This window comes from Megalops cyprinoides, chromosome 22 (assembly GCF_013368585.1).
Source record: "Megalops cyprinoides isolate fMegCyp1 chromosome 22, fMegCyp1.pri, whole genome shotgun sequence".
Classification (NCBI taxonomy): Eukaryota; Metazoa; Chordata; class Actinopteri; order Elopiformes; family Megalopidae; genus Megalops; species Megalops cyprinoides.
Genome location: NC_050604.1, coordinates 6,816,525 through 6,830,378, shown reverse-complemented (window position 1 = coordinate 6,830,378; position 13,854 = coordinate 6,816,525). Strand labels below are relative to the sequence as shown.

At 47.8% G+C, this 13,854-nt stretch overlaps 1 protein-coding gene across 11 annotated transcripts in view; it reads right to left on the bottom strand.

Moving 5' to 3' along the window:
* Window positions 1-925: 925 nt before the first annotated feature.
* The window catches only part of kiaa1109 (KIAA1109 ortholog), a 102,663-nt gene continuing 89,734 nt past the window's right edge, over window positions 926-13,854 (bottom strand). For 9 of the 11 annotated variants that reach the window (XM_036516953.1, XM_036516959.1, XM_036516960.1 and 6 more), the window contains 15 exons: window positions 13,132-13,330; window positions 12,593-12,796; window positions 11,792-11,968; window positions 11,140-11,277; window positions 10,396-10,650; window positions 9,650-9,803; window positions 8,524-8,681; window positions 5,887-6,079; window positions 5,018-5,235; window positions 4,526-4,777; window positions 4,089-4,292; window positions 3,472-3,666; window positions 2,357-2,491; window positions 1,856-2,033; window positions 926-1,589 (listed from right to left, as the gene is read on the bottom strand). In XM_036516953.1, coding sequence (XP_036372846.1) covers window positions 1,373-1,589; window positions 1,856-2,033; window positions 2,357-2,491; window positions 3,472-3,666; window positions 4,089-4,292; window positions 4,526-4,777; window positions 5,018-5,235; window positions 5,887-6,079; window positions 8,524-8,681; window positions 9,650-9,803; window positions 10,396-10,650; window positions 11,140-11,277; window positions 11,792-11,968; window positions 12,593-12,796; window positions 13,132-13,330 — 2,877 coding nt within the window. In that variant the 3' untranslated portion in view covers window positions 926-1,372. The remainder of the gene's footprint in view (window positions 1,590-1,855; window positions 2,034-2,356; window positions 2,492-3,471; window positions 3,667-4,088; window positions 4,293-4,525; window positions 4,778-5,017; window positions 5,236-5,886; window positions 6,080-8,523; window positions 8,682-9,649; window positions 9,804-10,395; window positions 10,651-11,139; window positions 11,278-11,791; window positions 11,969-12,592; window positions 12,797-13,131; window positions 13,331-13,854) is intronic. The other 2 variants (XM_036516954.1, XM_036516965.1) reach the window with 2 other exon arrangements.

The following is a 13,854-nucleotide window of genomic DNA, read 5'->3' as shown; positions in this document are numbered from 1 at the left end:
ATGAAACAGCCTTAAAGGCAAGTGCCTTGACCTTATTTAAGCGTCCGCACTTTGTTTTCCTGCACTTGATTTTAAATATTAACGGACATCGCGTGGAAGCTCGCGGTCGATAAGACGGCAGGCTACACACTTGGGAGGCCACGTATACTGCACGTTGCCCACGTGGAAGGTAAAACGGTGGCATTTGCGTATTCATCCATTTCAATAACAGACCTGTTTTTTCCATTTCCCATTTCTATCACTTTTCTGAAATAATTAAGTGTGGTTTGGTTGCATTGTGACATATAATAGGTGCGTAATGACATGCCACAAACATTAGTTAATCTACCAGTTTGCCTAGTAAATTTATGAATTTATAAAATAAAGATCTGTCTCATGCTAATCACGTGCCTTACTAAACAGACTGTGCACTTTTATAATGGGAAAATAAAATCAAACTGTTCCTAACTGAGAGCCTCACTGTCAAGCATATAACTAGAATGCTCCGTTGATTTGAGGTCCTATCTATGCATCAGTATGCCCCCACTTACACTTCAGTGTTACCAGATTTAATATAAAGACAATATTATAACACCTGCTTCCTTTCATAGTCAACTTCACCCATCTATGCTATGTCATACACCATGAGTAATTTCATGAGTAATCCAGCTGTATATATGTCCATTCTCCAACATATCCAACCAAATTTGTTAGACAATGAGACACTGTATAATTTGGTGGAGTTGATTAGAGAAAGAAACATGAATTACATTCTTATAATGAATGCATTTTTCTATCATTGTGCATTTTTTAATATCCTCGCTGTAACTCTGGTCAGACATTTCTGAAAACCTTTTTTCTCAGCAGGGAATGACCTTAATGTTCCATGCGCAAATGGAATGATGTGACACCTATCAGAGTCGCCATCTGAATCAAAAACACCACATAATGGCCATGATTTTATTATGTTAACAAATCAACACATTTAAGAAATTCACATTAAAATGTCAATACAGTTATTGTATATACATTAGTCTATTGCACATATCATTTAAAAAAAGGTCTAAGCAGCGACATGACATGTTACCCTACTTTTTGTTCAAAATATACATAATACAACAGTTGTGCAACACCTTCGGTCAAAACTCAGTACGGTGGCAGCATGCACCAGAGTAAACATCTATGTTCAAACTCACATGGTTGGGCAGTCATAGTGAGCGCCTACAGTAGATGCAGTGTGCAGTAGCTAAGGAACATCCAGTGTTTATAGTAGGAATATTTTCCGTATGACCCACCGGACTTATGCGGCAAGCATTTCACATTTTGAATTTTAGGCTTTAATGAAGTGTAACGGAGTTAAGGGGGGGGGGGGCAAAACACGGGAGCTTCAGGGTTAATGTTCATCCTTGTCTCGTCCTTTCTTTTCCTTCTCATCCTGCAGTGCAGTGCCCATTTTCTTTATCAGGACAGAGAGAACCTTGTCCAAGGGGTCCATCACCCCCCTCTGAAGCCACTTGGGAATCGTAGTCCTCGCATGATGGAAACCTAGTTTTTGCAGAATGTAGTCCACGCCAACTGGGTCGATCTTCCTCCCCGTCCAGGAAATTAACCTGGGGGAAAACGGTGACAAAAGCATGAGACAGGTTAAGTTGAGTAATATGAGCCAGGAGCACAAAAGGAGTACAAGAAAGCACTACGCGTCATCTAACCTGACCTAAAATCTAATTAGACCGTTTGGACCCCATCCGCTCATTAACCCAAGGTACGACTTTAAATTGTAATTGGCGCTATGTGCCGCTTCCTGTGTTGGTATCACCCCCCCCCCCCCCCCCCCCCCCCCACGATAAGGGCACAAAACAAAGGTGCATGGTCTCACCTCAGGGTGGGCTCCAGGTGCCAGGTGTTGCACATGAACTCTCTCCAGTCCACAGTGGTGTAGTTAATGGTGTCCTCCTTGTCCTTGTCCTTGTCCTTGTCTGTGGAGTTCTCGTCATGGACGGCGGTCGGGCTCTTCTGCCCGGGCCGGGCAGCAAAGATCCGTGGAGCAAAGAGTGCTGCATTTAGGAGCAGAAACAAAAGGAGATCACCAGAGGAGCCCATGCTAGATCCTGCCAGACCATGGCCCAAGTTTCTCTTTGAACCTTCAATTCAAGCCATCAATTCAGTAAACCATGCTCTGTTCAGCCAAATTGACTATACCTCCAAGCTCTGCTATTGCTAATGACGTATGGAGGGAAAAGCTTTAATTTCTGAACCTTAAACAAAATGAAACAAAAAATGTCTCACTAATGCCTTCTTACAGGCTTGCATTTAGGTGAACAGATTTAGACATTTCCCATTCACTCAAAGCGTTTTTTTGGTCTGGAGAGTGCCTCACCTTTCTCCTTCTCCTTCAGGTAGGCGGACACCAGGTCGTGCAGGAACATGATGAGCTCGGCGTCCATGGTGACGCAGATGTGGTCGGTGAACTCCGTCACCACACTGCACTCCACCTTGGGTTTGCTGCTGGAGTCTTGGGGGGAGAGGGCAAAGGGCGGGCTTGAAAGGGGAAAACCTCTGGCAGCAGTGTAGCATAACAATAAGGAGCAGGGATCGTAACCGAAAGCTAGCTGGTTTGATTTCCCACTGTTGTACCCTTGTACAAGGTACTTACCCGCAGCTGCCTCAATAAATATCCAGCTATATAACTGGATAAAACTGTAACTTACATAAGTTGCTCTGGATAAGAGTGTCTACAAAATGACAATAATGTAATGTAATTTAAACTTTTAGAGCTTTCAGTTCCTTTCTGTGCAAAGGTCACCAGCAGTGGGGCATAAACTGGCAAGGAGGTCCAGCACTGGCTGTCCCCTTAGACCTTTTAAAACAGTGATTCCCAACCCAGACCAGATTGTATGTACCAGCCAAGCTTATAATTTGATACTGATCTGGGTTTTTACATCATTTGACAGGTGTAATCTGTTAGTCCTATGTGAAAGAATTGTGTTGTACGTTTTTATGTATCGTTTCAAATTTATTAATAGACACCATTAATAGACAAGAAATGTATCACACAGATTAGCATTTAGACTTTGCTGATTAAGGTGAACTTTTTTGGGCCTAGAGCACTCAGCTGAACTACCAGCGATCAGCTCAAAAAGTCAACCGCATGCTAAGATAAAGATGCTGCATCTTTGTCAGCACAACTGCACTTCCCTTATAAGCAATTACATCAGATAATGCTCTATCAAATCCCTGAAAAACAGCTCTATAAACAGCTCTATCAAACCTAATTAATCAGAGGCAGTTTTAACAGAAAGCAGACTGCAGAGTATGGCTCTCGGCTTGGAGACACCTGTTTCGAAACTCAAACCACTGAAGCAAAAGATGAGAGATGTTCATAAGGAACACTTCAGCCTCAATACCTATCAAGTCTTTACTCTTTACGCTTTGCTAACAGGTCATGCCTGTGTCGGAGCCCAACTTGGGACTCTGCCCACTGGCCTGTCTTACCGGTCAACGAAGGCTCTTCGGGATCCTGCACATGGATGGACTTAAAGTCCAGCTGCATTCTGGGTAGAGCAAAGATGGTCTCGGTCTCGTGGTTGTAAGCTGATGATCCCCTGAAGCCGCTGAGCAGGCTGGAGCTCTTGGCCGCTGCCCCACTCTCAGGGTTGTTGGAGTCCGCATTTCGGAGGAGGTTCAGCTCTGGGGACACAGGATGAGGGGGTGATTCTGAACTGAGAAGGCCTGGATACAACACACCGTTTGAGCAGCCATGGTGCAGGCACTTCACAAACTCAAAGATTTGTGTAGTTTTTATTCCTTTGGAATGCAATTTGTTACCACTATATAGCATCAGTGACTATGTGGTATCATTTATATCGTATATTACAGTTATGCAGAGTAAGTCTGTTCTTTCGGAATACTTTCAGTGAAATGTGATCACTAGGTTGCAAAAGAATCCTGATGGAACAAAGAGCTCAGCGTTACATAAAATCCAGTGTTTGACTTGAAATGAGCTGGATCTTCCATAACTCAGTGTTGCATCACACCGCGACACTCATACAGTTCTCTCCCCAACGTTTCTCAGTAAGACCGAAACGCGACTGTGGCAGCGCGGTGCTCACCCTCATTCCTCATGGCGGTCACGTAGTTAAACCACTCCTTGACGCTGGCCACTCCATGCGGCGGGTTCTCGTGCCGCCTGCGGGTGATTTTGGTGATGGTGGCCATGGGGCTCTCGAGTGCACCACAGGGCTTGGTTACCATGGTGTTGTGCCCCAGGTGGAAGTCCAGAGTCTGCACGATGTATGTGGAATCGTCGCTAGAGCCTACCGGGGGGAAAAAAAGAAAGTAAAGCTTTAAAACAGTACTGGCCAACACAATCCAGCACGTAACTGTATTTAAATACAAGCTTCTCTTCCAATCACCCAACAGGACACTACCAGAAAAAAAACATTTCAGGTCTACATTTCATTATTTTGTGTCTCTGTGTCTGGAATGAGCACAAATGGCCGATGTTGTCAGGTAAAGACCAACAGACGCCGAAACCCAACTGACTCACCATCCTCCAGAATCTTCTGTGCCTCAGTCCAGAAGGCAATGTTGGGCTCCTCCAGGTGGAACAGGGCCCAGGATTTGGAACGGAAGTTGGGCCCATGGAAGCAAGCCAAGGTCATGTGGTTGCCGTGGAGGCTCATGGAGCCACCCAGCTGAACGGCATCTTCGGGGAGAGGCATCTGGAAGAGGGAGATGTGGCACCCGGCGATCACCTTCAGGACGTCCGGCCAGTGGCGGTGGTGGGCGGCATCCATGTCTGAAAGGCAGGACAAGAAGGGAGACAGGTCACTAGACTCTGCAGATGAACCCCTTACCCCCAGACCTCACACATGCAGCCCCTACAGCCCCACACCTCACAGCTACTACCCCCCACCCCCTCCCCTGCCCACAATTTCAGCACAGCAGGAAGAGACAGTTTGAAGGAAGAACTTCTCCTCGAGTTTCCATCATTCATATCCCCTTGGTCTTGGATGCAGAAAGTAGCACAGGTGCTTACAGAGTTCGGTGGAGCCCTTCTCCATGTTGACCACCGGTGCTTTTGGGGGCAGGTAGTGCACCGGTCCCCAGGTGGACAGGGCCCGCTTGCTGGTGTCAAACTGCTGGGTGAAGAACTCCTGCAGCTTCATGCCGATCTTGATGAGGTCCGGCGTGGTGGAGCGAGAGATGATCACCTGGAAGATGTCCCACTGCAGGTCGCCGTGGACGAAGATCTCACTGGAGGGGGACGAAAGGAGGGCAGCAGTCATCAGCACTTCCACTGAAAGCGACAAGCCCGTTGATCATTCCGTCACCTCCATCATTCCCATACCCAACACTTGAAAAGGGGAAGCCAAGACCATTACCGTTGCAACATTGCAGAAACACAGCTGCTACAGATGGTACGAGTTATGGTAATCACAAGCTTTGTCTTCTTTCCCAAGCAGGATCTGTGTCCACTGCTACCGTTACAACATCATGGGACCCTTCTGAACGAAGGTCTATTACTGCATAATTTTTTTTTCCCTGCATAGCGCATTACCATAAAATCTACAACAACAACAAATATGAAAAGAGTAGCTTCCTGCCAGTATGACATTACATAACATTGCATCATTGTCAATTAGCAGGTACTCTTATCCAGACAAACTTACATAGGTTACAATTTTATCCATTTATCCAGCTGAATACTTACTGAGGTAATTCAAGGATAGGGACCTTGCCCAAGGATACAACAGCAGTGCCCCAGTAAGGAATCGAACCAGCAACCTTTCGGTTACAAGTCCTTCTCCTTCCCACTACACCACACTGCTGCCTATATGGCTACAAACTGGAAACAAACTGGACTAGAAATAGCTGGCTTCGTCACCCGAGCGGCGATGCGGATACCTTTTCTCTGACAGGCTGGTGTCCACCGCGCTGCCCATGCTGACCTTCCACTCGTCCTGCAGCTGGAGGTCAGCGTTGCTGAAGATGCCCATCAGGATGCTGGAGCCCATGTAGTCCACGCGGGCCTCCGTGGAGCCCATGGTGATCTGGATCTTGTGGCTGGGCTGCTGGTTGGGATGCTCCGAGATGTGAGCTGGAAGGAGAACCGGCATCAGACCAAGCGTGCAGAAGTGTGCAGACCGCTTAGCTTATTTTCCAAGCAAGACTTTGGAGTCTTATAGATTGCTTAATGTACTAATGAAGCAAGCCTTTGGAGGACCACAGATTGCTTGACCTCAGGTGGGTCGCAGGAGATTTCATTTGGGTCGTCAAATAAATTTGCAGAATTCCTTCCATAGTCTTTTATTTAACATTTATATCTGCAGTACATCTTTGAGCCACATGAGGGTGCACATTGTTTTTCTACCACACTCGCGGAGTCCGCCATAATTCCACCAGATTCTGCAGCCAGCCACAAGAAATGGAACGCAAGTGGGTCCACCTATCACATTAGCAAGGTAAACAGCACATAATGTGCCTAATGAGATTTGACGTGGAATAGACCTGATGTGGTTAACGAATTGATTGTTGACTGTTCAAATTGATTGATTGACTGTTTGATAACAATAGCTGCACTTAAACACAAGCCTACTTGTTCTGATAATAGGCATGAGCGTTTAAAAAAAAAACCTTCAACAAGAAGCATGCTTTTGATAGTACTGAATGTTTGTATTGTTCTGGTAATTGTACTTATAGCATTCGATCTAGTATGAAAGGCTAGCGTACATTCTGATTGTTTTACTGACGAGAGGAAAAAAACGAGAGCCTGTTAACTCTGCCTAAATGCACTTATTTTGTCTCATTTATAAAGTATTTAACATGTATATATGTTTTCAACAACACGTGCATAAAACTAAGTTGTGATTTATCAAACATATCTCTTTGAAATGGCTGGTTTACCTATTCAAGATAATATAAGGTGATGTGGAAATGGCAGTAAAAATGGTCAGGAACGTTCATTTATGTACAAATTCGCACTTCTCATGATTTATAGATAAGGCCTATTGGGAATTGGGTCGCGATGGTCCCCAGAAAAAAAGTCTGGGAAACACTGTGTGTCCAGTGTATTACCGTAGCATGTCTGTGGAGGTCCACAGATTTCTTAGTGTATTACTGAAGCAAGTCTGTAGAGGTCCACAGATACATTACTACTAATGTAGATTAATTAATGTACAGTACTTTTGGAGTAAGTCTGTGGAGGTCCATAATATGCTTATTGTACAATAAGAGCAAGTTTGTGGAAGACCACAGACCTAAGGACCTAAAGGAGACCTAATCATTCTGCAGTGATGTTATATGATTATTATTCATAAGAGATAACAGATACTGTATATTGGCTGTACTTCAATAAAAAGGCTCTTGACTGTACGGCCACAACAAATTCCTTCTTTCGGTAAAATAAATTAATAAAAACAATTATTCATTATCTTAGCATCTCATCAGAGTCCCTTTGTGGTGGTCCATAGACTGCCTGGGCTAACCACATCAAAAGGAAGAGCACGGATAGAAGAGCGTACCTTTGATGCATAAAATAAAAGTGTAAATTTACCACATCAGGTGTTTCGTGCTTTCATATCGCGCAAGAGCTACGCTTTTGAGCTTGCGAAAACGGTCAAGATTAGGACGAATACAGCACGAATAGCGAATCTCCCATGATTTGCTTTGTAATATTTGCAATTAGCTGCTACGTGTTTCGGCATGACCAGTTTGCTTTCCTGAGAAGTCCAGATTAAATAGAGGCTGTGGACCTCCGCTGGCAGGTCAGAGCTCTTTGCCGTTGAAGTAGCCGGCCGGCGGGTTCAGTGGACGCTGGACTGCTGGTGGCGTGCACGCTCATTTGGGTCAAACCGATTCAGAGCAGTGGAATTTTTTGAACCCCTGGATCCAGCGCCTTTGCAGAGGCCAACGTGTTATGGAATTCATTAGCTGGCCCTCTGCCTTTGATCCTCCTTCCAGTTCAGGTTCTGTCAACGAGAGTGGGAGGAGGAGGAGACAAAGGCCCACAGCTTACGGGTCTGCTGCTAAATATAACAGCCTGGGGCGACAGGGTTACTCATCACAAAGAGGATATTTCTGGAACTGACACATCATCTGTTGACCTTTGACCTCGATGAGTTGCACACAGGAGCTCTCTTTCCTCAGAGATAGCAATCACCAGAATCGGAGCGGTCTTAAACTCCATTAGAATGACACATGCGGTCGAGCGACGCGATTTGCTCCCTGGATTCCGGCTCTTTGTTTGTGGGCCATCAGATTAGCGCATAATCGCAGATCAATGCGTCACTGGTTGTAAACCTGGAAACCCGCACTGACTCATCAAGAAATCAAAGTGCTCTTCAGGAAACGAGTGGAAAAAGGGGGGGGGGGCAGGAAAAGCTCAGGGGGAGACTTCTTAGATTACTTAGACGGTCTTACACAGTTTACAATAGCGGCAGCCTCGCCCCGTGAGAGGAGCTGGGAGCCTTTCAGGTTATGAGCCCTCGCTCCTTATCAGTCCTAAGCGCGCCTGAAAGCGGGGCAGAGCGGCTGGACACTCACAGACCATCTCCAGGGTGTTGACATCGATGTTACCCCCCACCACACCCCCTTTGGAGTCCAGCTTTGACCGGCCGAGCCCCACGGACATGCTGATCTCGCGGTCTCTGTTACTGCCCACAGACAAGCGGCCCTGGCTCTTCAGCCCACTGGTGGTCCACCTAGAAAACACATTTATCAAAATGAGTTTTAAAAAAAAATCTAATCAAGCAAGACTTTACATTTCATCATTACTTGCTTGTCTGGTACCCTCAGTCAGGGCAACATGCATAGCTTTCACTACTATGTATCTGTTTAAAGCTGGGTATTTACTGCGGACCCCTGGTGAGGGCAGTGTTCAACAGCACAACAGCTGTGCCCCATCAAATTGGGAATCGAGCCCACAACCCACGAGCAACTAACACACCCACCTCCTTACCCACTACAACACAAAGCATTGCACCCTACATCTTAGGAGTTAAGGAACCAGGCTTACAACTAGAAGCCACCAGTTCGAAAAGCACCACTGTTGCACCCAAGACTCTTTACCAGAATACATAAATAACACAAGCTTTTACATAAGGTAACAGACCACGACTGGCAAGGCTAAATCACTTTCCTTATTTGGCCGTGTTTTACTTATCTAAGCCATTGCGGTTTTGCGAATGCTAAGTTCAATCAGATACATACAACGGGTTTAAAAGATAAACATTTGGAGAATGGGCTGGCTGAGCATTTTAACACATAATGCGAAGCGTTAAGTCAGCTGCAAAACATCTCTGAAATGTCACCAATCTCACACATTTACAGATAAGGAACTAGGAACTAGGAACTGTCTGCCTTTGAGCATTAGAGCAATATTTACACCTGTGGGGTTTCCCAATGCACTGCTCCCTCGCAGATCTCAGCTTGTTATTTTCTGCACCCTGCAAAAGCGTGGTGCGGAAAGGTAGCTGCAGCCCACGGTCATACTGAAACAGCCCCGATGATCAATACTCCATGTGTGCGCAAAGTGGCGGAGCTGGGGAGAGGAGGGGCTGCACGACACAATCTTGAAATCTGATTGCGCGGGACTAGACAGGAATGTTCCGGGTGTGGGAGTCAGCCATGCCCCCCCCCCCCCCCAACTCCCACTAAGGCTCCGGCTTACGTGTTGTTGCCCATGACGTTGCTCATGTTCATCTGAACGTTCAGCTGCTTCAGGTTGATGGCGAACACCACCAGGGTCTCCCAGGGCGCCCCCTGCTGGCCGCCGGCCTTGTTGTTCTTGTTGAAGGACGGCGTGGACGTCTTGGTGACGGAATCTGGGGAGGAGGAGGTGGGGGTGGGGCAGACCTCAAATTCTGACCATTTGGCACATGGCAGACGTTGCGCATATTTTGTGGCAGGTTTTTTTTTTTTTTTTGCCTGTTCAGAGTAGGTGAGGGAAGAACTGAACTGCAGTGAACTGGTTCAGTCATATGGGAAGTCTCCGCTGTGAAACCGTAAGTCTGTGGCTTTCATTTCCTGCAAACTCTTAGAGTGTTTACATCTCTCCTGTGTCTCTCTAATTAGGTACTACTATACTTATTATAAGGTACCGGGGTGATGAATAATATGTAGCGACAGTAGGCCTCATTCAAAGGCAGGGGAAGACTCTATTAACCTTGCTACATTAGCAGCCTAACCTTGCTGTAAAACGCTATGTGACCACGCAGTTTATAAAATACTGCTCTAGGCCAGCAAACACTGCAGATACCCTGGCAGAAGTCCCTTCTGTTCTTGGCTTTTGAATAATGTAGTAGTAAGTTGTGTGTGCTCTATAGAGTATGTGTGGGGTCCCTGTATAGGCAGGCAGAGTGGAGGAGACAGACTCGGAGGTGTGACGTGACCGACATGCACGCCTCATTAGCTCACCTCTCCTGGGGACGGAGGAGTCGGACACGCTCCTGGAGCGGGCCGTGGCGGGGGACTTGAGGTGGGACAGCCCGCCGGGGGACATGGTGCTGGCGGCCGAGTGGTCGGCGAAGACGTTGGGTGACTGGGGCACGTGCTGGAAGGAGGACGACTGGCTGGGCTGCTCCCACGTCCTCCAGCTGGCCTTGCGCGTCGACTCCGGGGACAGGTGCTGGCTCATGTTCTCCACCGAGTCCGGGGTGGCGGGGCCCGACGCTGGGCGTGATGGGGAGGGAAGAGCAGGGTCACGCACCAGGAGAGGTCTAGGCTTTGCTAACACAGAGGCTGCACTGGGCCCTACAGCGATGATGGTCAATTTTCCTACTGCAGTCCCCTGACTCTGACCCTGACTGTCAAACTGTCAAACGAGGTGGTGTGTTAGGCAGGGGTAGCGAGAGACACAGTTTGAAGATGAGTGATTGCATGTTAAGAGCAACTGAGTAAGTCTGTGTGTACGTTTGAGTATATATGTTTGCACTCGTATTCATGTGTGTACACATGTGCATGTGTGTGTACACACACGTGAGCATGAGCGATGTTTTTGTTCATGAGTATGCGTGTCCACATATAGTCCGCATATTTCATAAGCACTGAGTTCAAGAGCATGTGTGCATTTGTCTGCACGTGTGTGTGTGTGCGTGTGCGTGTGCGTGTGCGTGTGCGTAAGTATGCAGGCAGGCATGTGTGTATGCACGCGGGCCTCACGGGGCAGGTTGATGGTCTGGTCCCCCAGGAAGAGGCGGCGGGCGATGCTCCGGCGGTACCAGGCCCTGGGGAAGGCCAGGATCTCGCTCAGCCGCCTCATGTCGTACTTGAAGGAGGCCGACCCGATGTCGCACACAGCTGTGGAGGGAGCACACAGGTTCACACCCACTCCACTCTCCCCCGACTAACTGCACTACTGCACACCGGACACTGCTGAATGAAGAGTGTACATATATGCATGCACAATGAGCACTGCAAGGTCAAAAGCTCACTGTAAGTCACCTGAACTTTGAAAAAAAACACCCAGAATTTTGGACCTGGAAACTTCTTGGCACTATCACAGATATTCTTCATACTGACCAGTTATTCAGCTGCCTGTGCTTAGTATTGACAATCACGACATGCGTGTTCTGATTTGATGCTGGGTTGTTATGAATGTCAATGAAAGGGTGTGGATGAAGGACAGAACACCCATAGCGACCACAGCAACACAGGGAGGATCAGAACCCCCTTGTTCCTGGAATATTTTAGACAAGGCAGTGTGGAGGACAAAAAGAATGCAGGAGTTGAATATCAGGCTAATAGCGGTAGTGTAGTGTAGTGTAGTGGTCTCAGTGTGATGCCCTCAGGGGTTAGGGGGCGGGGCCAGCACCTGAGATGTTGATGAGGGTGGTGTCCATCTTTCCACCCTTGCCGGGTGTGAAGCTCTCAATGAAGGTCGGCCACCCGCTCCGTCTCATCCGGGACAGGCTGACCTTGACGAACTCCAGGTTGATGCTGAGAGAGTCCTTCCGCCCCGTCACCGAGGAGGGCTCCTCGTCCACTGCACCTGCCGGAATGGACCCTTTAGAAGCAGAACTCAACGCAGCGTCACACACTCAGAGTGTGGCAAAAAGCACCTGACACGTTCTCGAGGCAAAACCTCACATCCAATAATCCATTACATCAAGACGGCAGTGATGGATAAGGCAAGCGTTGCAAAACACTGACCCACTGCATCTAAAGCACGAGCCAGTCATTAATGAAGAGCCTACCATCAGCACCGCCAGTGTCAGGGACTTCTTCTGCCCACCATGAGGAAAAAACAGTGCATTTAGTGGACAAAAATGCATATATTTACTTTTTTGCTTTTATCCAGGGACATATATTCCTGCATGGGATCATATCTTCATAGATGGGTATCACTGAAGTAATTCAAGTAACCTGCTCAAAGCAGCCATAGCTTGCTCCCCATTTGTAACTCATTTATGCCTAGCTGCATGATTAACATCTCTGCTCTGGTAAATTTAAAATATTGGAAAACAAGTCATTTTTACCACTGTGCATCACTATTGGATATTACATGAAGCATTTCTCAGTGCTTATCCCCGAGCTTCAGATGCCCTGTACGTAGAGGTTGCCTCTTCACTCTTCCTGCCTCATCATGACCGTTGGGTGAGGGGCGGAGCCCTACCTAGTGGCCCCGGGCCGGGGGCCAGCCCAGACACTGCAGACTTCTGCTTCCCCGCGCCGTAGGGGTGGAACACGTAGAGGGAGAAGTCCGACATGCAGGCAGTGAAGCTGAGGCCCGACGAGTTGGCGGGCGGTCCCGTGAGGTCTGATTGGCTGCTGCTGTGTCTGCTCCTCCCCAGGGGGCTTCCCAATCCCGGAGAGGGACCTGAGGGCGGGGATTACATCAGGGTGACCGGAGGGGGATGGGGCGAATTAGGACAAAACTATCATCACAGACTTAGATTTAGAGTCAGATTTAGATGAGCCACTGACAGTCTGATGTCACTGGCTACATGAAGCTTTTTGAGAGGCTTTTTGAACACCAAAAAATCTAAGTTCATCAGAGTAAGTGACTGACAGCATGCAGTAGCTCCAGCCACAACGTGAAGCCTCAGTCTAATGTCTGTACTATACAGGATGGCCTGCAGTAACATGGAGTGATGGGAGACAGTGGAGTTTCTGCATGATTACACTAGGGGGCGCTGTGCAGGGCATCCGCACCTTTGCTGGCAGAGGCTTTGAGCAGGTTGTGAGCGAGCGGGGAGGCAGAGGAAGACTGGTGCAGCCCGTCGCCGGGGTGCGTGGTGACGGGGGTCTCCAGCTCGCCCCGGTTGGAAGAGAACACCAGGTCCAGGGAGGGCAGCTTCAGCATGCACTCCACCCGCGACATGGGCAGGCAGCTGAACCGGATCTGAGACGGCTGCAGGGAGAGAGAGAGGGATGGACACTGAAGCTCTACACACAGAGTGGGTCAGTCACTGCAGAAGGAGACAAGAGATGGAGACTGAGCTTTTCTTACAGAGTGGATCAGTCACTACAGAGGGGAGAGAGCAGGGACCATCAGACCATGTGAGGCTGTCATGGCTATGATGGATGAGGCAAACAGCCCAGCTCAATGTACAGTACTACACCACTGCACCTTGCTCAGGGCCAACTTAAGCATGAGATGACCCAACACATTACAGGGTATACAACTGGATTACCATCACGTTACATTATTCATTCCATGAGCATGTGCCTTTACAGGAATGCTTCAGTGACCCACATATTAGTGTGCTGTGGTGGCAAGGAGCACACCACCGCTTCCAATTACCCAGAAGCCCAGTGCTGGGCAAGGCACTTAACCTGAATTGCCTCAGTAAATATCCAGTGGCATAAATGGGTAACAGGTAAAAACTATATAATCTATGCAAGTCACTCTAGATAAGAGCACCTGGAGACCAA